This window comes from Clytia hemisphaerica, unplaced genomic scaffold (genome assembly GCF_902728285.1).
Source record: "Clytia hemisphaerica strain Z4C2 unplaced genomic scaffold, Clytia hemisphaerica genome assembly, whole genome shotgun sequence".
NCBI lineage: Eukaryota > Metazoa > Cnidaria > Hydrozoa > Leptothecata > Clytiidae > Clytia > Clytia hemisphaerica.
Genome location: NW_027103510.1, coordinates 747,632 through 773,040, shown reverse-complemented (window position 1 = coordinate 773,040; position 25,409 = coordinate 747,632). Strand labels below are relative to the sequence as shown.

The 25,409-nt window shown below is 37.3% G+C and overlaps 2 protein-coding genes across 2 annotated transcripts in view; both read right to left on the bottom strand.

Annotated features, from left to right (window-relative positions):
* LOC136799085 (uncharacterized) overlaps positions 1 to 9,156 on the bottom strand; it is a 12,562-nt gene extending 3,406 nt beyond the window's left edge. The window contains exons 1-6 of the mRNA XM_067055767.1: positions 8,929 to 9,156; positions 8,027 to 8,141; positions 7,386 to 7,501; positions 6,946 to 7,024; positions 5,816 to 6,096; positions 5,336 to 5,427 (exon numbers count right to left, since the gene is read on the bottom strand). Of these exons, the coding sequence (XP_066911868.1) occupies positions 5,336 to 5,427; positions 5,816 to 6,096; positions 6,946 to 7,024; positions 7,386 to 7,501; positions 8,027 to 8,141; positions 8,929 to 9,081 (836 nt within the window). The 5' untranslated portion in view covers positions 9,082 to 9,156. The remainder of the gene's footprint in view (positions 1 to 5,335; positions 5,428 to 5,815; positions 6,097 to 6,945; positions 7,025 to 7,385; positions 7,502 to 8,026; positions 8,142 to 8,928) is intronic.
* LOC136799035 (uncharacterized) lies at positions 9,096 to 25,409 on the bottom strand. Its single transcript, XM_067055714.1, has 12 exons — positions 25,320 to 25,409; positions 18,338 to 18,465; positions 17,894 to 17,960; positions 17,108 to 17,275; positions 16,304 to 16,686; positions 16,049 to 16,086; positions 14,632 to 15,155; positions 13,851 to 14,341; positions 12,793 to 13,341; positions 11,004 to 11,745; positions 9,173 to 10,655; positions 9,096 to 9,123 (listed from the first exon to the last, which is right to left on the bottom strand). The coding sequence occupies exons 2-12, from the start codon at positions 18,416 to 18,418 to the stop codon at positions 9,096 to 9,098; spliced, it is 4,554 nt and encodes a 1,517-aa protein (XP_066911815.1). The 5' UTR covers positions 18,419 to 18,465; positions 25,320 to 25,409.

Below are 25,409 nucleotides of genomic sequence, written 5' to 3'. Positions count from 1 at the left end.
CAGTGTGGGTCATATTAAGTTCAATAACGGTATACAAGAGATTCTAAGAGTTCTCCGAAAGGGTGGTATAGCTGTTTACACCATTTCGTCCAGCATGGATCAGAGAGCGACGTTAAATGAACATATGCCGTTCTTCCTCACCAAACAATGTGAAATGCTTCGAATCGAGAGGAAATTTTATTATTCTGTCAACGATAAGCGCAACTATTGCCATGTTTATGTCATACAAAAAAATTGAAACCCACGTGATCTATTTTCAGTTTTCCTTTAAATTTGATCACGAAAAAGATAAGATTATTTTTTAAATTAATTTGTGCTCTTAGCAATATTATTTCAGTTTAAGGAAAGAAAAACTATTTTTTCGAAGAAAACCAAAATGACCTTAACTTTTCAACATATCATCTCCTAAAAATTTATTCAACTTCTTCCTATAGCCTTGGATCAAAAAGTAATTACCCTTCAAAAACACAACGCGTAATGAGGAATTAGTTAGTTAACTTCACTATCGCTTTTTTTAAATGTGCATTAATTTTGTTAGTTAATGTTGTTGTAACATAGACTGTTTCGGCAAAATCCAGTTAGACACTATCTTCAACTAAATCTAAAGCAAGCCGTCTGTCCAGGCTTGCTCCTAACTGACATAATTTTCATCCACGAAATAAAAACAAACACGAAACTATGCACAGATCAAAACGGAAACACTGAAAGCCTTAGAGGTAAGCAAGGTGTTACTAAACAGTCCTGTACATATTCTTTCTATCAGCTGAAGATGCACCCACGTATGACGAAGAGTATGTGAAGAAAATAACAAAGGGAAAAAAGATGTAATATTTAGAGTCCGTGGGTCTTCAAAAAACGGGTTTGGCATCAGGAAGGTGAGGGCCTCCAACCTTCAACAACACCAGTAAATGCAACTGGTAAAAAAAAACGAAAAAGAAGAAAAATTCGAAAACAATAACGAAATACAGCAAAAGTGAAAAAATAAAAAAATCGACAACATTCCACTGAATCGTATGGTGTCCAACAAATCCAAAGAGAAAAATAGACTTGTGAAGGACATAAAAATCATGTACGCCAGCGCAGACCAACTTACACCTGAGAAAATAAACGAACTAAAAATCCACGCGCAGAAAGAGAAGCCGCATATCATTGCAATCTGTGAAGTCAAAACAAAGGTAGGTGGGCTAAAACGCATACACGAATACGAATTCTGCGAGTACACACTAGTCGACCATACAAATGCAGATAAGTACGTAACACGCGGTATTATAATATTGGCACACAACTCCATCAAGCATCTGATTGTTAAAATCTCACCGGTGCAGTTTGAGGAAGCTTGTACTATCGAAGTCCGTCTCGCCGACAGAGATTTGTTAGTTTTGCATGTCTCTATCGTAGCCCAACGAAAACAGATTCATCTGAAGAAAACAATGCAAAGCTCAACTCGTTCATGAAAACTATTGCCGCATACAAGAAATACTCTCACAAATGTCTGATTGGTGATTTCAATTTCCCAACAATTAACTGGAAAAATTGGACCACACCGCACATCGAGCAGAGTATAGGCTGCGCGCATCCCCAGAATTTATTTTGTTACTATATCAAATCATATCAGAGGGGATGCGTGCAGCCTAAGCAGAGTAAGGAAGAGCACTTTCTAGATGCAATCCGTGACTCCTTTCTAAATCAACACGTGAATGAGCCAACACGTTGTTGAGGAACTGATGATCCATCTACGATTGATTTAATCTTCACGGGCGAGGAGAATCAAATATGTGACTTACAATATCTAAGCCCACTAGGGAAGAGCGATCATAGTGTTTTGGCTTTCACCTTTGCTTGCTACACTGAGCGCAAAGTTAACTCAAAGCGATACGTCTTCAACGATGGTAATTATGCTGCAATGAAACAGTCTCTTGTAGCACATCAATGGCAAGAGGGATTACTCAATGCAATGGACATAAAATCTGTAGAGGAAATTTGGCAATCATTTAAAAACAAATTATTAGAGCTTAGAAATCAATTTGTTCCATTGAAAGAATTTGATTGTCAGAGCTGGAGGAGCAAGGGGTCTATACCAATAGGAAATGATCTGCAAAGAGAAGTAAGCGAAAAAAATCGATTGCACAGGAAATGGGCCCGAGCCTCGTGTCCAGAGGAAAAGAGTCGCTATCGGCTTACCTATGTTACATCCAATGAAGTATAAGCCCGAAAGGCTAGAAGTCAATCTCCTTGGTAGGATTTGAAGTCAACAAATCCTACCAAAGTTGCGCGGCCTTGAGCGGATCGCCTGGTTTTTACACAAATGACAGATTGAAACTAAAATTTACCGCTAAATTTCGAAAAAAATATCAATCGTAAACAAAGGAATTGCTAGATTCAATCTGTCGTCAAAAATGTGGCGCGTTTTTTAAGGTTTCACTTTTTTTTGCCTGAGAAAGGTTGGAGATTGAACTCTAGCCCTTCGGGCTTTAAACTCAATGGTTACATCACGTAACAGGGTAAATCGGATGATGTCGCAAGCACATAGAACATGCGAACGAAACATATACACTAAAGCCAAAACGATGCCAAAAGTCTTTTGGTCGCATGTAAGAAGTAAGATGAAAGCTACGACAGGTGTTTCGTCACTTCTCGAGTCACCTAAAGACAAGTCATCGCTACGTCACGAAGACCACGAGAAAGCAAACATTCTCCAAAAACAATTCTGCAGTGTCTTTACCATCGAGCCTGAGGGAGAACTTCCGGAATTTCCACGAAGAACAGAACAAGATATTGCAGACATCATCATAACTAAAGATATGATAAGTAAGAAGGTCAAAGATCAAAGATCTCAAAAGATTTTTTGGTCCTGATGAAATACATCCAAGAATGTTGAAAGAACTTGTCGACGAAATTTCCGAGCCCCTTTCAAGGCTTATGAATAAGACACTGGCTGAAGGGATACTACTTGAGGATTGGAAGGTTGCTCACGTCACGCCCATCTTCAAGAACAAAGGCGCGCATAACTTGGCCATCAATTACAGACCAGTGAGTTTAACATCCGTGGTTTGCACGCTGATGGAGTCGATATTAAGAGAACATATCACAAACCACCTGACAAACTTAAACCTTTTATCAGATAAGCAGTATGGCTTCATCAGTAGACGTTCCACTGTTACTCAACTATTGAAATATGTCGACAGGTGCTGTGATAAAATATCAGACGGAAAAGTTGTAGACTGCATCTATTTTGATTTCGCTAAAGCATTTGATACAGTGCCTCATCGCAGGCTTTGCAAAAAGCTAGAAGGGTATGGCATAGTTGGATCAATAAAGAACTGGATTTCATCGAGTTTCTGAGTAGAAGGAAGCAGTTGGTCAAAGTAAACCGAGCAAAATCCAACATGGATAGTGTATTAAGTGGAATACCACAAGGAAGTGTCTTGGTCCCTCTACTCTTTGTACTGTACATAAATGATTTGCCTGACAAGGTGATTTCGGCTCTGCTACTTTTCGCAGATGATACAAAGATCTTCAAAGAGGTGGATTCAGTCCATGACTCCCTTGCCATACAAAGTGATATAGACACACTCGAAAAATGGTCCAATGATTGGCTATTACAGTTCCATCCGGATAAATGTCACGTTCTTACAATCGGCTAGACTAGTAAACTGGTCGTTGAAAACAGACCCATATACAAAAAAATCAAGCTCCAAAAAAAAAAAGAATCGAAGAGGTGAGGTTGCGTGTCTTTTCTGAATTTCAACGACTAGAAGCTACTTCCCTCAAAAAACGTTGTTTAATTTTACAACTTTTTTTAGGTTTTTGAGAATCCATCCAACTTTTTTGACTAAATGATATTTCATAGTAACATTAAACATGGGAACATATAAATAAATGAGTATTTCCAAAAACACAATAAACAGAAAGAAAAATAAATGGAACTACGCACGGGTCAGACATACAGAAATCTGTATGTCTCTCCTTACGATTTTAGGTGAAGAAAAAAAGGCGTTGGAAGTAGCTTCTAGTCGGTTATTTTCCTTTTCTCTCATGCGCGCTGAATATTTAATTAGTGTTTACATTATTTGATTGACAGTTTTATTATAAGGTTATAAGTAATAACCGACTAGTTTACTAGTCTAACAATCGGCAAATTCGTAAATATAAAACACGCTCATCCGTATTGTCTTGGTGATATTCAGCTTGAGCATGTATTTGAACAAAAAGACCTGGGTATATTGGTTGATGCTGAATTGACATTTGAAGACCATATAGCCAATCAAGTAAAAAAAGCCAACTCAATGCTTGGTGTCATCAAACGAGGTTTCACCAACTTAACTCCGGAGACCCTCCGTACGCTATATTCAACATTTGTCCGACCACACCTTGAGTACGCACAATCATATTGGTCACCAAGATTACTTAAACACGTCAACTTACTTGAGGGAGTGCAAAGACGTGCAACAAGATTGGTCCCAACGTACCGCAGCCTTTCATATAGTGATAGGCTCAAAATTCTCGGCTGACCAACACTCGAATTTCGAAGACGATTTTGTGATATGGTACAGGTTTACAAACACCTCCACTACTACGATAAAACAACAATACCTGACAAGTTGACTAAACGTCCGCGTCCAAATCGAAGACACCCCCATGAGCTTCTACTTAACTTCGTAAATGACGGTTTCCATGGACCACAAACGAAATCCTTTTATTACAGATGTGTGCCAACCTGGAATAGACTGCCGAGAAATGTCGTTACAGCAAAGTCTATCAAGACCTTCAAAGAAAACCTCAACGATGCATGGGAAAACCATCCTTAAAAATGCGATTCAAGAATAGTGTAAAATAAGATCGGTTAGAGGCCCACTATGAGCCTAGCTTGTAAATCTGTATAATTTCTTTTAAAAATGGCTGATCGAGGTTGAAAATGACGTCATACGGATTCGGTCTTTAGCTTTAGTATTGGCTTACATTTAGTATGTTTGTGCTGTTACAGGCTTTTTTTGTTGGTCAATCATTGATAAGCAGATACCGTAGTGTTTTTAAAAAGTCTATTACTGGCAACCTACAATATCTCAATTTCAATTTCTGTAAGCGGGGGAAATAGAAATTCTCTCATTTTACCTGAAGAAGTTCTAAAAGTGGACAAGTTCTTAAAAGAGTACGAAATATCGTAAACCATCAGAGCTGATTTTACTTTTTTGTTCGTTATCTTGCTACTTGTTTCTTTTGTTTTATCAATAATTTCTGCAAGATAGAAAAACATTTTTAAGGCTTTTCCTTTTCAATAAAAAATCACGAGAAACCGGCCTGCTGAGACGGACGGGATAAAGAGTAATAGACTTACTTTTCAATTTGCAACCAGAATGTGGATTGTATGCATGAACCGATGAGGACAAGCACCATGAACGGACGCAATGGACAAGTCAACAACGTTTTCTATGGTGCGACAAAATGGGGAAAATTGTAAAAAATCATGCGATGAGATAATCAAGGGTAATAACACAGAATCAATTTGCATACGGGGAATATTAATGGACCAAAACATTAGTTTTAGAAATTATGAGGTTTCAAGGTTTAAGAATTAGTTCCTCAAGTTACAAAGAAAGTTTTATAAGCAGGCTGCCCGAAAAAAAAATGATGAAATTCTCTTTATTAAGCTAAATTCTTATCGTAATCAAATTGAATCAATTAAATTTTCAAGACAGGAATTTTATCACAATTTTATCAAAACCACAAACAGTATAAAAATTCTCAACATTAATTTTGTTAGCGGCAATCCAAAATCGATTATATTTGATCGTTGAAAAAATATGAAAGATCTTACCATGATGGAGCGTTTCTTTGTATCTGTCACATTGTACATATCCAAAACTTCATCGACGTTAGCCTCTGACAGTGAAGTTAGCCTGGATGCTAAACACGTGTAATTTGTCTCATCGAACGTTTGAAGGAGTTCAGGGAACACGCAGGAGCGTGGTAACGAGTTACCGGCGAAATGGCCAATCATGAGAGGATTGGTGAGGAGTAAGACCGAGACCTCTAACGTGCTGTCGCCCACCGTAGTAGAGTAAGGCATGTGTCTTTGGCGTGTGAAGGAATTACGTCCTGTAGAATAAAAGCATAAAGAATTGTTTTTACAAATTCAGGGTATAGACGGAAATACTTGATTTGAATGTTGGCATAAATAATTTGAAAGCCTTCAAGGCGCAAATTTATTTTTGCGTGGATTTTTCCCCTTCGAATTTATTTCATATTCCTAGGGTTTTTTCGGGGAAATTTGGATTTAAAACAACTGAAATTCGCGGAAATTAATCCACGCGAAAGTTTATCCACTTATTAAGGAAGGAGACTGAAGTACTCGAGGTTTATTTCTTTTTTCATTTCCAGTTAAATGCTTAAGTTGGTTCCATGTTAAAAGGTCAGAATATTGTGTTGAATAGTTTGTAATGTAACGTGGTATAAGTGGTTTTAGATTTTATTGATATTGAAATTTTGTAAAAAGGTGTTTGCCTGTGACGTTTGTTTTAGACTCCTAAAAAAATTCCCAGGCGTTGGCAGAAAACGTCCCTCATAAAAAAACATTCATTGAAATGGACCAGGTTTGGTTGCCTCACATAAAAAATGTCAAGGCTCCTAAGTGTTTGCCCCTACTACCGTAAGTTGGTCTAATGTCGACATCCCTCTTCTAATTTCGACATCCTTCTTTAGAGATAGGAATAAAAGGAAGTTCGGAACCACTGACTGAAACTAATTTTCTTATAGCAGTCAGTTGAGGAGTCCATCCGTGATTCCGACCTTCCTATTATTCCTATCTCTAAAGAATGATGTCGAAATTAGAAGAGGGATGTCGACATTAGACCAACTTAAGGCAGTGGGTAGAACAAATCCAACACGCAAGTATTGGAGAATTATCTCCTTATTTACGAATGAGCAATAATGAATAAAACAATATACCTATTGAAGAGTTCATTGGGTGCCATTCCATGGAGCGACGTGAACGTGTCTCGAATAATTCGTCTTTCACGAAATAGAACTGAAAATAAAAAAAATCAATGCTTTTTTCTTGGTTTTTCTTACTATCATGCTTACATGAAAATCAGTCCTTTCGATCATTTACCCATTTTAAATGCAACCACTCCGTACCTCCATAACGTAATGCGTTTACGCACCACAAATAAGGAAAAAAATGCTAATCTCGACTAGTCGACATGGGCGCAGCGATTCTAGGTCCAGACCTTCCGGTACAGGACCAAAAAAGTGAGCGATCTCATATATCATGCCAGTGACAGTTGATAGGTGGGGGTTAAGAAAACCTTTACTTTTTTAATCAGTTCAGACATTTTATCGATAACGATCCCTTCAAAAGAACATAAAACTAGAAATGGATGTTATACCTCGTTAACAAGACTGAAGTAATTGACATGAAAGATGCCACCGCAACTATTTGAAGGAGCGTCTTTGCGAAAGTTGTTCTTCACAAACATGATCAAATCTGTTGAGGAGCGCGTCACTGAAAAAATAATAAAGAAGTGCACAATTTTAACACCCCTATCTCTGTGAACTTTAAAAATCTATTAACTGACAACAGTGGGGATGAAATAAAATGAGCACTAATGTCATTGGAAAAATCAGTAGTGCCTTTGAAGAGTTTAAGCGTTTCCCTCGCTAGCTCGAAGTTTAATTAGCAAAACTGATAGCAAATTCATAGCGTCAGCCTGGGTAAAAATTAGGTCCCCCGTTAAGACACCCCAGGACTTTTGACCCTAAACACTTTCAAAAAATAATTGATCCAGTAAAATAGGTTTTTCAAATTCATGAGCTTATATATTTATATTTAAGTAATTTGAGTAATTGAAGCCAACTGAATTATTTTAGCCCCGTGTTAAGTGATGAACGAGCAGGGGGGCTGACGCTATGAAATTTCGGCCTTTCTCGGACATTGTTCTATTTCAGCATAAAAGATTAAAATCAAAACATCTCCAGGAAAAGCTCCACTGTAGTACAAAAAAATAGAAATGAGGAATCAAAATAATACCTTCAAAGGTGAGCTGTTGGAAATTGGTCTCAAGTTCATCCATGAATTTGTTCATGAAGAAGAGAGCGTCTGATCGACAGAAAACGATGCGCAGATACTCCACACCATTCTCGTGCTAAAGTGAAAAGAAACGAGAAATGAAGTGAGCTTAGGAAATGAAAATGCGAATGCTAAAAAACCGACAGAAACAGTAATAGATTCTTATGTCTTAGATTCCGATAGGTTATTTTACTGTTGAAATGAATCGTGGGTTATCAGGGCTGATTACGCCATTGGGCTAGACTCGAAACTCCTGGATGAGAAATGAAGCCACTTATTTCCTATCCAGAACGCCCGCGCGTGGTTTTTACACAAACGTCGGATTGAAAGTAAAATCTATCAATATATTTAAAAAAAATGCAGTCCTCGAAAACAAAGAAACCGCTAGATACAATCCATCGTCGTGATTGCGGCGCGTTCTAGACGAGTTCTGGATGGGAAATAAGTGGCTTTATTTTTTCTTGCCTGCGAAAGATTAGATTCTACTCTAGCCTTTCTGGCTTCAAAATCAATGGATTGCACCCCACGCTGATTAGACGCTAAACCATTACAATCAACCAAAAAATCGTTATCAGGGCGTGGTGGTCTGATTACCAATGATTCCTATGGCGCCCTTGTCAAATCAAAAGGTCCAATCTCAAAATTATTGTCTGAGAAGGCTAAGAATTTTCTGTTTGTCTGAGCATAAATTTTGAGATTGACTCTACTTCATGTAGATGAAAAAACCCTCTTCACTTTTCAAAACGGGCCAATCTCAAATTTAAGGCTAGCTCGGCAGAAAAACTCTTAGCTTTCTCAGACACTAATTTTGTGATTGGTCCTTTTGATTTGTCAACGGTGATGGGGAGAAATATTGTTCTTACCAGAGGGAATTTCCACGCCACAATACGAAAACCAACACGGATGATGCGAGAGACAGCTTTCAAGATGGCTAAAACATGATCTCTGTTGTATCGTATAGAAACACCTGCGTATGAGATCTGCTCTCTCAATAACAATTCACAAGGATAATTCATAGATTGTGGTTGAACTAGATACACTGTTTTCTTCGGGACAAACTTCTTGTACGACGCGCACAGACCCTGAGGATGAGTCACACATCCTGACTTTTCAGTCAGGATAGTCTGTTTCATTTTTAATTGGAAAATTTTATCTAAGATTGTTAAGAAAGGGTGCGTGTCTTCAATGTAAACATGTGAGACGAGTTGAGAATTGGATTTCAGATCGTGTCGAAGCTCAGACGGGTGAAAGAAAGCAAACATTAGATTGATAATATGCATTGCATCCGAGTGCATTGAAATTCCATTCGATTCCTTTCTGCCTTTGGCGGATGTGTTCAAAAAGTTGTCGATGGTAGTTCTTAGCTTACTGGTGCATAAAAAGTCTAGTGTCTTGACTATGAGAAGAAGAGCACTTCGATTCAATAGATGCTTAGAGTTGTTTGCATAGTTCGTAGTACCGCATTCGTCTGGCGAAAGCTCTTGTACATCCTCTGTGGAGAGATTCTCAATCAACTTGACACCGATAAGAGAATCGACGAGTAAGCCATTTGGACCACCAAAACAAAGCAAACGAAAAAGATTTGAAAACTGCGCTTGTAGTTCCTCACCGTAAACCACGATAGCTGCTAAACTGACGTTAGGAATCTTACAGGTGGTGGCAATCTCTGAGCGTAAATCGTGAAGATCGGATCTTTGGACAGTTGGGTAGGAAGGGCTCAACTGTGACGTTTTATCGTTCATCTGTAACACAGTAAAACATTCCGATTTATCTAACGTGTTATCCGTCAGTTTATCGTCAAACCGACGACGTAAAGTCGTAGAGCCACCTCTTTTACGTTGTTGTAAAACGCGTAAAGCTTGTGCGTTGTCAAAAGTCTGATGTAACGATGATTCGGACTCACCCTTCTGTAAATAATTGACAAAATTGTTCATTAGCGCGTTCAACCGAGGCACACAACTGTTCCCTTTGAACACTAAGTAGGTATAACTTCCAACTTCCTTCGCTTTCCGTGATGCCTTTTTCCAAGACGTCGGCGAATGTCCGTAATATTCGACGACACTTTCCGGTATGCCGACAGCTTGTAACGTCTCGATGGTGACGGAATTCTTAGAAATGGATTGTAACGTGATTCCCTTACGTTTGGAGTTACTGATAACGTGAGGTAAAAACCAGGAGGGGACTAGGGACGACACAAGGACGACCGCATGGTTGGTGAAATTACAAGCGTAGGCAATTTTTAAAGGGTTGTCAGCCCCTCCCCATTTCTTTTTCTTGTTATTGTTCGTTGTATTTTTCTTCATATCAGTTTTCAATTTTTCGACGTGTTCTTTCAGGTCTTGCAGATCCGTAAAGTGAGGGCCAAACCATTGCACGACCTGTTTGAAGGCACGGTTACTGTTTAACGTGTACCGAAGAAGCGGCTTGTTGGAAGGACGTTGTTCGTCCTCGGCCGATTGGAAAGAGATGGTCAAATCTTTGAGTTCGGGTGTACGACTGTTAAATAATAGATGACCTTGCTCTGACGAGCTCACTCTGTAGTCTTGGATACAAATGGCAAGAACAGCTCTCACATTGTTTGGGTTACTTGCTAAAAAAAGATTTGATAAAACTTTTACTAATATAAATCACAAGTGACTAATTGAATACAACCTTCGTTCAACCTTTACCCAAACTTTCACTTTAAAGTAAAGTTCGACGATAGAAACAAGTCAATTCGACCAAACAAAATATAATGACATATACCAAAGTTTAACAGCAACTATACCCCTTTTGAACAAGTGGTGACGTAGATATGACCCCTACGTAAAGCAGGTCTGCTTTGCCTCCGGCTAAAGTCAGGTGTTAGCGTTCACTTGATCACAGGTAAGGGGAGGGAGATCGAGCTATGCTAAATTATATTTTATCAGCATCTGCGAAAAAAGCAAATTAATCATACCTTGAGGCATGTATCCAAGCTTGAGGCCGACAACTTCTAAAGATTGGTTGTAAAGATTCTTCAATACAGCTGAGATGAGTTTAGGTGGCATAATGGTGATGTTTTCTAACATGATACATGTCGCTTCTTGATCCACTGGCTCCAAAGATGGCAAAACTTTCAAATTCAAATCGTTTAGATTACGTAATGATTTACTGTTAGATTGAATGGTGATAGACTCTGTGGTAGATAACAGTTTATTCAAGGCCGTCCCATCCGGCATTATATTTATGATAGAGGACAGTTTGGTAGTGTTCGTTTCTGGTGCTAGGAAGGAAACAGGCGTGGTCGGATTGATGCGGTTCAAGAGCCTGTCTAGTGTATTGTTGTTTAGGAAATTCGATACGGCATGAAAAAACTGGCTACCCAATTTACTCCTTTTGTGTTTCTGTTTGTACGTTTTATCGTTCTCACAAACGCCAGCAATGAGGTATAGTTCGTCGTCTATTTGACATTGGAATAAGGACACCACATCAAATGGGATGTCCAGAGAAGGATAATTATATTTCAAGGCGTTCCCGTGCATAAGGAAGATGAATAGAGTCACCAAACCAATGAAATTATTGGAGTTGGTCTCATCAAACGTCGAGTTCCGCATGTCACCTTTTAACACTCCGGGTGATTCAAGGGCGATTTTGAGTAGAAGGAATTCTTTGTCGATGGAAGGCGGAAGGGCGTTGTACGGTTTACCAAATGAAACATCCTACAAGGGAAGGGAAGGAAATGAAAACATACATAGATTTGTCTTAAAATGTTATTAATTTCGGCGAGACGATAGTGGTTTGTCGACAAGTTAAAATAGTTTAATAGTGCCTGGTAATTCTAACCAAAAAACCAATATCTGGATTTTTAGAAGCAATGGGAGGCAATGAGGCAATGGGACGACACATGGTGAGGTAAGGAATCCTTATTTTCTTTAAAACATAAAAAAGATTTACTCTTGTGGTACAATTAGGATGTAAAAAAGTAGAATAGCCATAAAAAAACAAACAAATATCTTATTCTATCAGGGGGGTACAGAGGCAGGGTACTAACCCATAGGGTACTAACTTGATTTTTCACTCAATTTCTTTTTAGTACCACCCACCCATATTTAGTACCGGGTACTACTTCATTTTTGCAGTAAAAAATAGAGACACCACCCCCTAAAATCTTATATTATACAGATTAGACCAAAAGAGAGGGAATTATGTTAGTTTTTCTGACTGAAATGAACAGATAATTCAAACAAACTATCATTGATTAAGTCAGAGGCTTTTGTCCTTTGATTTTAATAACACACTTCTTGACCATTTCGGAAGTTTTGTCTTCACAAAAATCAAAATATTTCTCAAAAGAGTATATAAAAGAGAGTTGCTCGATTAAAAAAAAATTCAAATCAAAGAATAATATTTGAAAAAAGTCAAAATATTACAAAAGACTACTTTTTTTATTGAAAAAGGAGCAAAACTCTGTGAAAAAGTATCCAAGTAGTACCCTGTACTTGCTAGAAGAGTGAAAAATACACACCCCCACCCCTAATGTAGTACCGGGTATTAACTTTTTTGAAATGCAAAAATAGACACCACCATCCGGTTATGGGTTAGTACCCTGCCTTTGTACCCCCTGATTCTATATGATGTTTCGAATGAAGTTTTTTTCTTGTTCTTGTTTGCATGCTCGTTGAGATTTCCCAAATTAATCATTCATCTTCAGATGGCCTTGGATCTACCTGCTCAAATAAGACAAACGATAAAAGAGATTTAGTTACCTTGTGAAGAAGAACTTTTTGGTTAGTCATTTCTTCGAGTTCCTTGACAATCTTGTTAATTTCCTTTTGCAGTTCTTCGTTATGTTGAGAAGAAGGTAAAGAAGAGGAGTCGGGAACGGAAGTAGAATTCATATGTGGCAACTTTTGGTTTGTTTCTGATAAAGGTGAAGGAGTGTCCGGTGTTTGTGCAGTCGTTGAAGAGGACGTGCCAGGCGGTGCTACATCATTTGTAGCATTCGCTGCTGCTGCTTTGTTCTTCTTCCTTTTCTTTTTCTTGGCGCTCTTAGATGTAGTCGTCGGAGCCTGTGGTGATGGATCTGCGATCGATGTGGATAATAGATTCTCCTTGTCACCATTGACTAGACCGTTTGTCAAGGAAGTTTCGATTTTTTGACAGAACTGTTGATCATGTTTCAAAGGAGTTTCACCAACTTTGTCATAACTGCAAGCTAAACAAACATCTGCCGGTGGTTTATTGGTCAATGCTTGCTTGTTGCTTTGATTCTTCTTGTCCACAAAATTAAGTTCACGGTTAACACCTTTCAATGCCTAAGGAAAAAAAACAAATATAAAAAAATGAGAAAAGGACATTCACAAGGTTTAAGGCGCCACGGACTCAAACTATGTTTGAGTCCCGCTCCTTCCAATTTTCCGTTTAGATCATAGATAGCGTATAGACCGTGGACCACATTAAACAATGGAAAAATATGTCTAAAAGTAATAGGCCGTGGACCACATTAAACAATAGCGATTCAATAAATAACATTCAAGTAGCAATAATTCCTGCTCCTTCGGTGAGGATTTCTTTGGTCAAATTATACGCAGTATGTGTTCGTAGTAAAGACATTTCCTGTTTGAATTGTAGAAGTTCAGTTAGGTCTGCAAAATTAATTACTATCTTTGTTTTTTGACTGCAATTCATGTCCCGGTAAGATATTCTTTTTTCTATTTGTTTTCCCTGGTAATTTATGGGAGATGCTTGACTTACTTTGAAGTTTTTATTTTATAGCAATATATTTCGCAGGTCTATTGACCTCTATGAAACAGACTTGACTTACTTTGAAGTTCTTGTTCATGTCTTTCTTCTCGCTTTTCATCAGCTCTTCTTTGAACGAGTTCGTTTCCTTCAAGAGATCTGCGAACGAATCGGTACTTGTCCCCCGCGAAGTAGTGAAAGTCACATTTTTGGGTTCTGTTTTGCTGGTGGTAGTCACTTCAGCATCTGATCTAGTGCTGGTTTTGGTAGTTTTCAGTGCAGATTTCTTACTCTTGGTTCCTAAAATATTGCGTTTTGGTTTAGTTGACACAATGGCGGCGGAAGAAGAATTGGCGGCCTCTGTATTGGTTGTAGATAAGAAAGAATTGGTGAAGAGGCTATCAAAGACATTCCCAGATTTGCTTTTGACTGGACTACACTTAAAAGTTGACTGTTCGCTGTTGTCTACATCCAGATACTTATTCCAGCCAACGACTTGCATTTTAGTATCTGTGTCTACCGTATGCGGATTCTCCTCCAACGCCTCACTTTCAAGTTTCTCAATGTCTAAAACTAAACAAAAAAAGAGAATAAACTAGTTGTGGGTTTTTTGTCTTCAAACATTACAACCAATACAGAAACCGTGCCTAGAATTTTTCAATTTTCGCTGATAGAACAGAGGCTTCCAGAAATCATTCTGGCAAAAGAAAAGGAGAGTTTGAGAATGCTTTTTGCTGATGACAAAAACCTCATCAATGAAATTTAAGCCAATATTATTCATAAAGTTTTGAAGACAAAGTAGAAAAGATATCTCTTCGTAATCTTAAAATAAAATAGCAAGAAAAAGGAAGGGGAATGTTTACCTGTGCCGCTGTTTTGAGATTCTGTGTTCATCAGAGATGATGATTCACCTGTGGACTGATCAAAGGTGACGTAATTTTGAACGTACTCTACTTCTTCGTCAATTTCCATTTTGTCATCCATTACGTCATCATACGCATCCCGTTCCCCGTTCGGGCGAAGTGACGTATTCATGAAGGTATCGTAAACTGGTTTCACATCCCCGTTTGGAGTAATCAAACCGGTGCTATCGATTTGGCAACCAGGATCGGAGATGCTCATTCGTATTTCATCCACTTTGGCAAGCATGCAGTCTACAGCTTGTTGACGAGCTTCAGACGTCATTTCATACTTGGCTGAAGAGTGAATGCTTGGTCGTAACGCCATTCTGGCCATTCCGATTTTGGGTTGTGGACAACAGCTGTTGTCTGTAGATGTCCCGAAACTTCTCAGTTCTTTTTCTCTTGAGCGAATGATGGCTAGACTTTCTTCCTTGATCTTGTTCCTTTGTTCGTCCAGATCATCACCAGGATTCGATTCCAAAGAGCTGAGAAAACAAAAGTTGATATAAGTTTTATTGACAATTGAATCATGCTTGATGGTGAGCATTGTTATCAATAATGTTTTTGTGTGAAAAACGTAGAAATATAGGAAAAAATCCAATGAAAATCTGCAAAAACGGCGATTTCCGCCATTTTCAACCGGAAATTTTTTTTTCTCAAAAATCGAACTCGGCCATGTTTTGAGCATTGCGAATACGCATCTTTCTGCAAAAAACTGAGGATGAAAATTTGAGAAAATGTTAAAAAAACAGTTTAGTACAGCTCGAGAAATTCAAGAAATACTGTCTTTCCGGCAAAAATAGGTTGTTCCGGTGGTTTTTAAAAATATAAAAAGGTGGTTTTTAAATAGTTCCGGTTTCAAAAATTTATTTTATTGAAAATTGAAACATGCTTGATGGTGGGCATTGCTATTAATAATGTTTTTGAATGAAAAAACAACCAATTATAAAGTAAAAAGTCCAATGAAAATCCAGAAAAACTGCGATTTCCAGCATTTTCTGCGGGAAAAAAATTTTTCTCAAAAATTGAACTCAGCCATATTTTGGGCATTGTTAATACGCATCTTTGAGTAAAAAATAAGAAAAAACTAAAGATAAAATCTCGAGAAAATGCCAAAAAAACAGTTTTTCCGGCATATTCGGCCGGAAATGTTTTTTTCGAAAATCGGGCTCCGCCACTTTTTAGGAATCGTCATTTTGCATCATTGTGCCAAAATACAGAAAATATAATGAGCCAATCCCAAGAAAAGCTGGTAACAGACGAATGAACGAACGAACATGGGTTAATTTAAAGGACCTCCACCGGGGTACCCGGAGAAAAAAAAAAACACTTTCGCTACGCTATTGGGAGTGTTAACTGGCTCAAAATACTGGATTACCTTCCATATCTTTGTGCAACAGTCTTGTGAAGTGGGAACTAAAATGATAAGTTGACAAGATCAAATTTTCACAAATGAAAGTCCACTACATGTTGAGTGGCAATCCCATGTCTGCAAAACTAAATGTTAGCCAAAAAAGATCTAGATTAGTCTCACGATAATGCTGGACAAGGACTGAATCACAAAATCCTTAACAAACACAATCCACTGAGGAGTAAAATGTATAGTATGGCGAGCTCTGAAAACAAAAATTACCGCAGTTTCTTTTTCTCTCAAATCGATTCTAGTGGTCTTTTTTACTTTTATATCTGTAGTCGCCGTGAAATGGTTCTTTGAAGGAGAAAGTTCAACTTGTAATGCAGGATCTCCAATGACTCTCAACTCATGGTCCTCCCTAAGTGTTTTGACGCAATCCTCAAGTTTTCCAAGTAATGATGAATCACTAGAACCTGAATCACCAAGGCTGCTAGGTGTACCAGTGCTCATAGCTGACGATGATGACGTGGAAACTGGCTTATCATACAATGCGTTATCCAGCTCAATTTCTGCGATGTCTTTGGTGAGATTTGGTACATCTTTTTTGTCTTCTTGATTTGAAGACACTCGCTCGACATATTGATAAGTCATTAACGCAGAATCTAAAAGATAAGCAGATAATAATTGTCCCTTAAAGAAGAAAGCTCAGTTAGGAAAAATGGACATAATTTTTATAGGCCAGTGACAAGCCCCCCCATGAAAAATTCACCTCTGATGAAAGTTTTGCCGTACTAAGTTCCTCCCTTTAGTATGTTACAAAGATATAAAAAGATATAATCAGGAAGTTTGAAAACGTAAAAGAGACTGCCACAAAATACAAGGGATCTTGCATAGGGGGCAAGCATATAAATTCCCACCAATAAACTTTGATGCATTAACTAAAGGTGTAAGGAAGGAAATAGAATTAATTGACCAAACTCTCCGATATCTTGCTTTTATCTTCAATTTCAATAAATTTTGAAAGTATGCACAATTTAACTTAGACAAGAAATCTGATTAAGGCAGAAGAAATTTGACCACTACCTTTGGTTTTCTTTTGCGTTTGCTTTGGTTTAGATCTTTCAAGATGAACCAGAGTATTCACCTCACTACTTTGAGGTGTTGGTTTTGTTTCCAATTCACGATCCGTAGAGGGTGCCGGTTTTCTCTCAAGACTTACACTTGCTAGGTTCTTATTACTTGTCTTTTCATCTGAAAAAAAAGAAAAGACATGAAAAAAAGTAAATTATCTCCTTGCATACATAATTTTGTGTCTTACGTGGGCAAAAATGAAAGCTCTGATTTTACTTACTTTCCTAATGCACAAAATTGTAATACTGTTAGAATGTGTAATGTAAAAGATTTAATTTTTCAACCAACATTTGGGTCAATCAAGCTTCTAAGATATGGGGCTGTCTAAGAAGCTCTAATTAAATTCTTTTCCTATATTTTGCTCAACAAAAAGTAGTCAGAAACAAGAAAGTGAGCAAAAAATCATGGAAAAATAAGGGAGAAGAAAAATTAATTCAATTAAAAAGACATTGTCTTGAAAGAAAGGATAGTATTTAGTGACTATCCAGTTGAACATGTTACACCATACATATAATGTATGTTCACCCAAAAACAAAGCAAAATTTCGTCATCATTGAGTTTCAAGAGCATATTATTATTTTATTGTTTAACTCACCCTAAAATGTTATTCATTACGTATAATCTCTTCAATAATTACGTATAATCATTCTTCAATCTTATCTTTTCTTTTGCAGTGTAGTAATAAATAAAAAACCAATTCAAATTCATTTTAGTAGTAAAACAAAGATTTAAATTTACCATGTAGAGCAGGATGGAAAATGATTGGTTCCACTTCATCACTGTCATCCTCAACATCATCAGAAGCCTGGAAAATCAGACATTTAAAAAGAATCAAAATATGATAATTAATATTATCAAAACTCAGGAGTTTGAGATGGAAATTTACTCTGGAGACAGAAGGTATCTCAGTACAAACATGCAAGCACAAACATTGATACTTCAACTACAAGAAAAAATACTAATATAAAAAAAAACATACAAGAATGAATGGATGAGATGGGAGGAATCCACAATAACAAATAGACAAAAAATGCTGAGTAGCGTGCATGAGACACAAAATGAACTCTATTCTTGTGAAGAAAAATTGAGGAAACAATCATTTAGTCTTTTATCATAATCAATGTACATATTCCAGTCATCAAAAATGACACTTTAAATGAAAATTATCTCCAGAGAACTTACCACATTCAACTCCAAATCTAAAGTTGGCGGCGTGATTTTGTTATCATGGAGAAATTGGAATGGTTCTTCTTTTTCTTCCATTTTTATTCCTTTTGAAAATGTATCACTTCTTCATGATGAAAATATATCTGAAATTGTAAACAAGACATTGTAAGTAATGTAAGCTTCATTTACTTATTCAGATTGGATAAGATTGTGTAAAGGTTGCAGTGAGAAATTTATCTTGAAAGGTGAAACTTAATATAATTGTGCTTGTTTAAAAGATAATCCAGAGTGGGAATATCATAAAAAAAATGGAAATATAAAGATGAAAAACGAAGAAGAAGAAAATCAACTTCTTATAGAATAATGCTATGATCTTAATTTTTATATCAGAGATTCTTCAATCTTAGAACATCATAAATACAAAAAAAATTCAAAAAATATTTATTCAGTCAAAATATACAGCTTAAAAACTTTGCCCTGGTTGACTTAGAAAAGGGCTCTTTTTTGTTGTTTTTGAAGCCAATTAGAGATAAACTTTTGACTGTATCTTTCGATTGAAAAAAGTTTTTTGAATTTTTTTTCACATTGGTGATGTTCTAAGATCAAAGAACCACTTGTGTGAAATGATTATTATAGCACAGTTATTGAAGAAGTTGATTTTCTTCTTCTTTATTTTCAATCATCATTTTTCGATTTTTTTTTGAATTTTTTTCTCGATAATATTCCTCTCCTGTTTGTCTTTTCAAAAAGCACAAAACCGTTTTATAATTCGAATTTTATCAAAAATTATAGCCTTTTTTGTCTCCGCTGCAAATTATTTCGAGACAGACTTTGGTTATCATGATGATCTCCTGTGAAAAATACGCAAAGGATTTTTGGCTTCAGCACACCACCAGAATAAGTTTACATTTTTCACATATCTCTTGAAAAAGAGTCAGCCACACAAAAAGAATTTGACAGCCGACTGTTAAAGTGTTAAAATAAAATAAAAACAAGCTTTAAGCTTGTAACCGTCTTTTTCTTTTAAAAGGCAAGGTAAACTTTAAATTTCATAATTTGGTATAATAACTTCTTGAATTGACTTTAATGCGCTTAATCAAAAAGGGGTAAGGTCCAGGTACCCCCCAGTTCAAAAGGGGCCTAAGTCCATTTTTATGAAATTTGAGATCTTTGGTTTTTCTCAATCTCTAGCTCATTTGCTCTCTTTTGATGTACATAACAAGTAGTTATTAAAGTTAAAAAGGCTGAAAACTTCACACTGAAGCTCTGATAAAAGTGATGTTTGATTCAAAAGAGGCCTAAGTCCATCACCTTTTTACAATAGAAGGGCCCAAGTCCATCATCTTTTTACAATAAAAGGGCCTAAGTCCACAAAAATAAGCTTGTTAAGTTTTGAAGAGGCCAAAGTCCAATTGAATTACAAATGGGCCTAAGTCCATGCATCCTAAAAAGTTTAATTGGGTTTTTCTTTATTTTACTAACATTGTCTTTTTTCTTTATCTTGAATCTAGGTGTAAGTGGCTTTATTTTGTAATGTCATATATGTACAGGTTTTGAACTGTAAAAGGCAGGAATTAACCCTCACACGTTTTTCAAAATTCATGTTTTTTAATTCAAAAGAGGCCTAAGTCCACTCTGCAAGATTTACTAAGTTCCACCGGTTACGTACAAAAATATCTACTTTCCAAACGAATGCCTTTTCATTAGAAATTCAACTTATAGCTATGATTTGAATCAGAAAACATTTACTTCAAAGCTTTACCATCAAAAATGGTTATAAAATAAACTTTCTAAACAGGAAAAATTCTTAGCACTTTGCCCACTGGTCATTTTTTGATCTAGAAATTGAGTTCTAGCCAATTGTAACTGTTGCTTTTTACAGACCCCCCACCAGGCCAAAGAACAAATTCCTAATAAATTTAAAAGGCTTACATTCAAATTTTTTCAATACAATTCAAACCCGAAGGAAGGGACACCAAGTTTAAAAACCTAATTACAAATGGTGCAACCTAATATATGTTGTATTGTAAGTATAGACCTTTTGCTAGGACGAATACCATGTTGACTCCAGCGGTGAAAACATTACCTCATGACTCCACACCATAACCTATGATAGTCTACTATCAGGCTATTGGAAAATTTTCCACCCAGGACATTCTTATTCCAATCCCACACTTCCCGCTTATTGATTTTTTGGGAATTTTTTTTTTGAAAGTTCCCTCTTTTGCCCTACTGTACTGCTGTATTAGCCTCCTTTTCGAAAGTTTTCTACCCAGGACATTTTTATTCCAACACCCCTGCTTATTTTCCAAGCTCTCCCTGCTTATTCCAAACCCCCCGGCTATTAGGTACCCGAGAGCAAGTCCTTGCCTGCAGCATTGGGTACAAAACGTCCAATTTTGTGTTTCCCGTATACCGTCAACTTGCTCTAACTTGGGACTATCTGACAAAAAATTGGATGGATTTCTTTTTTGCACCGAGTAGGCTTTCAAAATTGAAATATGAAAAAAATCCCCAATGGAAAACACGCGAATGTCTAGAACGAAGAAGACCAAATTAGTGGCAAAAGCATGAAGCGTTTGATGTCACTCGCGTGGAAAGTTACACACTCCTTATTTGTTAATCCCATCGGGCAATACAATAGGCGGTTAGGTGGCGGGCGTTCTTTAATTCTCCAATCGGCGTCTGGTCATTTTGAATGAAAACAAAAAAGTTAAAAAGGGCACGTTTTCAGTGAATGTTATTGTGACATGTTATGACAGAAAGTATGATTGATATAACTTAGTGGAGTTATCAAAACAAATTTGTTGTCAAAGAGATTTAACAGTGAGTGAAAATACAGACCAGATATCAACCAGTCCCATGTTTCGACCAATCGTACCAAGTCAGAGAGCAGTGGACGGTACCAGCCAACAAAACACATCTGCACTCTCTGCTAGTGCCAAGCTGCAAGTAAGAGGCTTTTGCCTCGCTCAACATAAACATTTCAAGGTAGGTCGTACTACAAAAACCAGAATATTTTTTTTAGGAAATCGAAAAATTTTTGAAAATGCAGGAGGTGACAAAGAGAAAATCTGAAAATGCAGGAGATTTATCTCAACAGACCTTTTCGCCTTTCCATCCGCCATCTTGAATTGTATGCAAAAATACAGGAACGAAAATGCCGTGGTTGGATTTAGTTGGAAAGTATGCAAAACATATGCAAGTTTACATAAAGATTAAAAAGACAACAAAGCATCTTATAAATAAATATTATAATCATTAGAACAATAAAAGATGGAATTTTTTAATCCAAAAAGAAATATTTACAGAATAACAAAAGCCTTTTAGAAATTTGTTCTTAAAGACATAGCATATTTTGTTTTCATGCCACTTAAAAACTCCACAAAGACGGAGTACACACATCAAACTTTCAAAACACGCAAACTGAAAGCAGTAATTATGACGTCACACATCATCAATGCCCGGGCAAATGAGGGGTTTGTGGGGACGGGACCTCCAAAAACCGACCCTTAGAGAGACTGTTTTTTTGCTGAAAAGGTGACCCTTAGAGAGACTTTTTGAGATTTTTGAAAAAAGTCATACCCTTAGAGAGACTTTATTACAATTTTTTCTCTGAAAATCAAAAAATTTCCTAAAAATCCTGAATTTTCCGACCCTTAGAGAGACTAATTTAAAACTTTCTGATTTTTCCGACCCTTAGAGAGACTATGAAAGGTGAAAATACTGACCCTTACCGTCCGCACATACCCATCATCCATTTTGCCTAGCTAAGTGCCCCCCCGGGCATCAATGTTTTGATTTGATCATTTGGCGGCTCTATTTCCAGGACCAGGAGAATAATTTACCGTCAGCCGAATAAGGATTATTTTTTACCTTCACAGGTGATTTTTCAGTTTGAGTTTATGTCTAATGTTATGGTCTTTTGAAGTGCTTGTTATAAGAGATGAGTGAATATAATTGTTTTTAGTTTTCAACAGAAGCAAATTTAATCTTTCTTCTACAAGATTACACTTTAATATAATGCCAATTATACATGTAAGTTTTATATTAATACTTTCTTTTTGCATATGTTTTGCATACTTTCTAAGGGAATTTCACCACGGCAATTCGGCCACCATAATTTTTGCATTCAATCAGACAATTCAAAAAAAAAACCTATCATTTTGCTGATGATACTCATTTACTAAATTTTTCAAAAACTGTATGGAGTCTTTGTGGGAGGGTTAATGCTGATCTCAGAGTTTTAGTCAGCTGGCTTAATGCCAACAAAATTTCTTTGAATGCTAGCAAAACTGAGTTTGTTATTTTTCGTTCCCCTTGGAGACAGATGGACTGTATTCCAAGACTTAAGCTTTGCGGGAAAATTCTATCACCAAGTAAGAGTGTGAAGTATTTGGGTGTTCACCTTGACAATCATCTAAACTGGAAGGTTCATACTTCTTTCGTTGCTGCTACATTGAGAAGGGCAAATGGGGCAATATCCAAACTTCGTCACTATGTTCCAATTCACATCCTTCAAAACATTTATCATGCAATTTTTGCTTCTTCGCTATGCTAGTCAACTCTGGGGACTGTGTGACAATACGGTCACACATAGAATTCTTACTCTTCAAAACACTGCACTAAGACTCATGACCTTTAGTGAACCAAGAACTTCTGCCACTCCCCTGTTTGCTGAGCTTAAATTACTCAAAATCTTTGATCAGGTGAAAGTAATGAATATCTTATTTATTCAAAAATACCTCCAGGGTAATCTTCCATCTGATGTCCTATCAACACTTAATTTTGATGAAATTGATCACAAAACTGGCACCAGGGGCAAAGCTATTTAAAACTACTAAAACTTTCAACGGTCAAAACCACAAATTTTGGACTTAACTCTTTCTCTCGTCTTTCATCAAAACAATGGAATGAGTTACTAATAAATCATCCTGACACTGATTTTCACAACCTTGATACTGATGAACTAAAATCTTTAGCTACAAAATTCTATTTAGACAAATACAAAGCTGAAGACGAATAATCTTTGTGTGTGTGTGTGTGTGTGCGTGTATTGTGTGTGCATGAACTTAGTGTGTTTTCCCAGGGTGGGAGGGGGTGGGTTGTGTAACAGGAAGAACTTTATAAATAAAACTACTGAAAGAAATTTTCATAAAATCATGGCGTCCTCCAGCTTTTTGGTCCCCCCTAATATGAGCTAAAATCCCCCATCTGGCCTTTCCCCCCCCACCTGTCTTTAAAATTCGTGCTCCCCCCCTAATTGGGAAATCCCCCTAGCCGTATTGTATAAGGGTTGCGAAGTGATGATCCAGACTCGCCTCAATTCGCAAGCTACTATAGCAAAAAAAAGACTCTCAAAATCCCAAGTAAGACAGGCTCATAAGCCTGAATGCCCAAACACACCAGGAAGGTCTGTATTTATCCTATTACTCCCCCCACTAGGTAGAGGACTGAATATACCCCCTATTCGCCTTTCTCCCCCCATCAAGCTTGAAATTTTCACTTCCCCCCTGGCACCAAAATCTGATTCCCCCCCCCATCTTCCTGGGGGGGGGGATGATCCCATGAAAATAAAAGTAAAAATATTTCTTATATTCATTATTAATACCCTATTATGATAATTGTTTATTCATTTTTTTTTCTTTAGTTCTGTAAGGGGTTATCCTGCTGTGTTGCAGCGAAAAAAATATATTCAATTCAATTCAATTCAATTCAATATGGCGGATGGAAAGGCGAAAAGGTCTATTTTTTTCACACAGAAGAAATCCTTGGCATGCGAGAGTCTCCCACTCAATGTCAGAGAGTGGACACGGCTATATTATTTTTCATTTACATGGAGTTTTGACTTTTTTCAGGCAGAAAAGTGACAGTGGGGAAAAAGCATAAGGCCAAGGGAAACTTTACCGTGAGATTGGGTAACTTGCATCAGTGGAGGCTAACATGCATAGCCCTCAAATGAAAGACCTGGCTGGTCATTAAAATACAACTACGCAGCTCCTCTCGCAGCTCTAGTCTACCATTTTTGTTTTGACTTAACTTTGTATTTTAATGACCAGCTAGGTCTTTCATTTGAGGGCTATGCATGTTAGCCTCCACTGATGCAAGTTACCTAATCTCACGGTATGCAATGCACGCAAAATTAGGACCCTGCCGACGCACCGGACTTAACGAACACCGGACACGCAAAAGTCCGGTGTAAAATGAGAATTTTTTTTACCACCGGACAATCTCTACACCGGACAGTCAGGCACATCCTGGCAAATGAACGGGGTGAGCATTTGCATGGGGTATTCGTCACCCAGTGTAAATGAGATAGGACGTCTCAGGCTAAAAGCATGAAAATGAATAAAAATGAACTTCAAACTGAAAAAGGGAAAAAAGGAAGAAAACTGGGAACTTTATTTTTTCATTAAAAGTTTCTTCAATCTTCGAAGACAAAATTGACCCATGGAAAAAAAATTTCATCTATGCAGTTCTTTGAAATGAAGCAAAATATTTCCAACCCGGTTCAATTAAACTGGGTATTCGGCGCTATTACGTCACTTTCGTTTTCGACCCCATTCATTTGCCAATGGTCGCAAGTGAAAAATACCCCGTTCATTTGCCAGGATGTGCCTGACTGCCGGACTTAAGGAAGTCGGATGTCCGGTGTCGAAGTAGGATATTTTTTTTCACCGGACAATCAAAACATGCGTCCGGTGTTTCTTAATTTTCTGTTTTATAAATGTCGTCCGGCGTCCAAAATTCCCTGTATGCAACACCGGACTGACACCGGACTTATCGCGTCCGGTGTAGCGAAAGGATACTTTTTGCCACCGGACAAATACACCGGACAGTCCGGTGCGTCGGCAGGGTCCTGCAAAATTAGGAGAAAAGGCAATTTATTTAACAGTCTAATTAGGCATTTTACTAATTTGAAAAGCCTTTCCTAATGTCAGCTGCTGTGTGGTTCCTTGCTTTACTTGCAAATCATCAATATTAACAAATACATTACCTTAATAATCCTATGTCTTTCGTTAAATATCTCTAAGCTTGGAGCGTTCGCTGGGCTGTTGCGCTGGCTGACTGGGATGGTCGTCAGGAG

Coding starts and splice junctions, on each gene's coding strand:
- LOC136799035 (XM_067055714.1), bottom strand. CDS start 18,418: ATGGAAGAAAAAGAAGAACCATTCCAATTTCTCCATGATAACAAAATC. Junction 15,156..16,048: donor GTTGCACAAAGATATGGAAG/GTAATCCAGTAT, acceptor TTGTTTTCTCAG/CTCTTTGGAATCGAATCCTG. Junction 13,342..13,850: donor ACATGAACAAGAACTTCAAA/GTAAGTCAAGTC, acceptor TTTTTTCCTTAG/GCATTGAAAGGTGTTAACCG.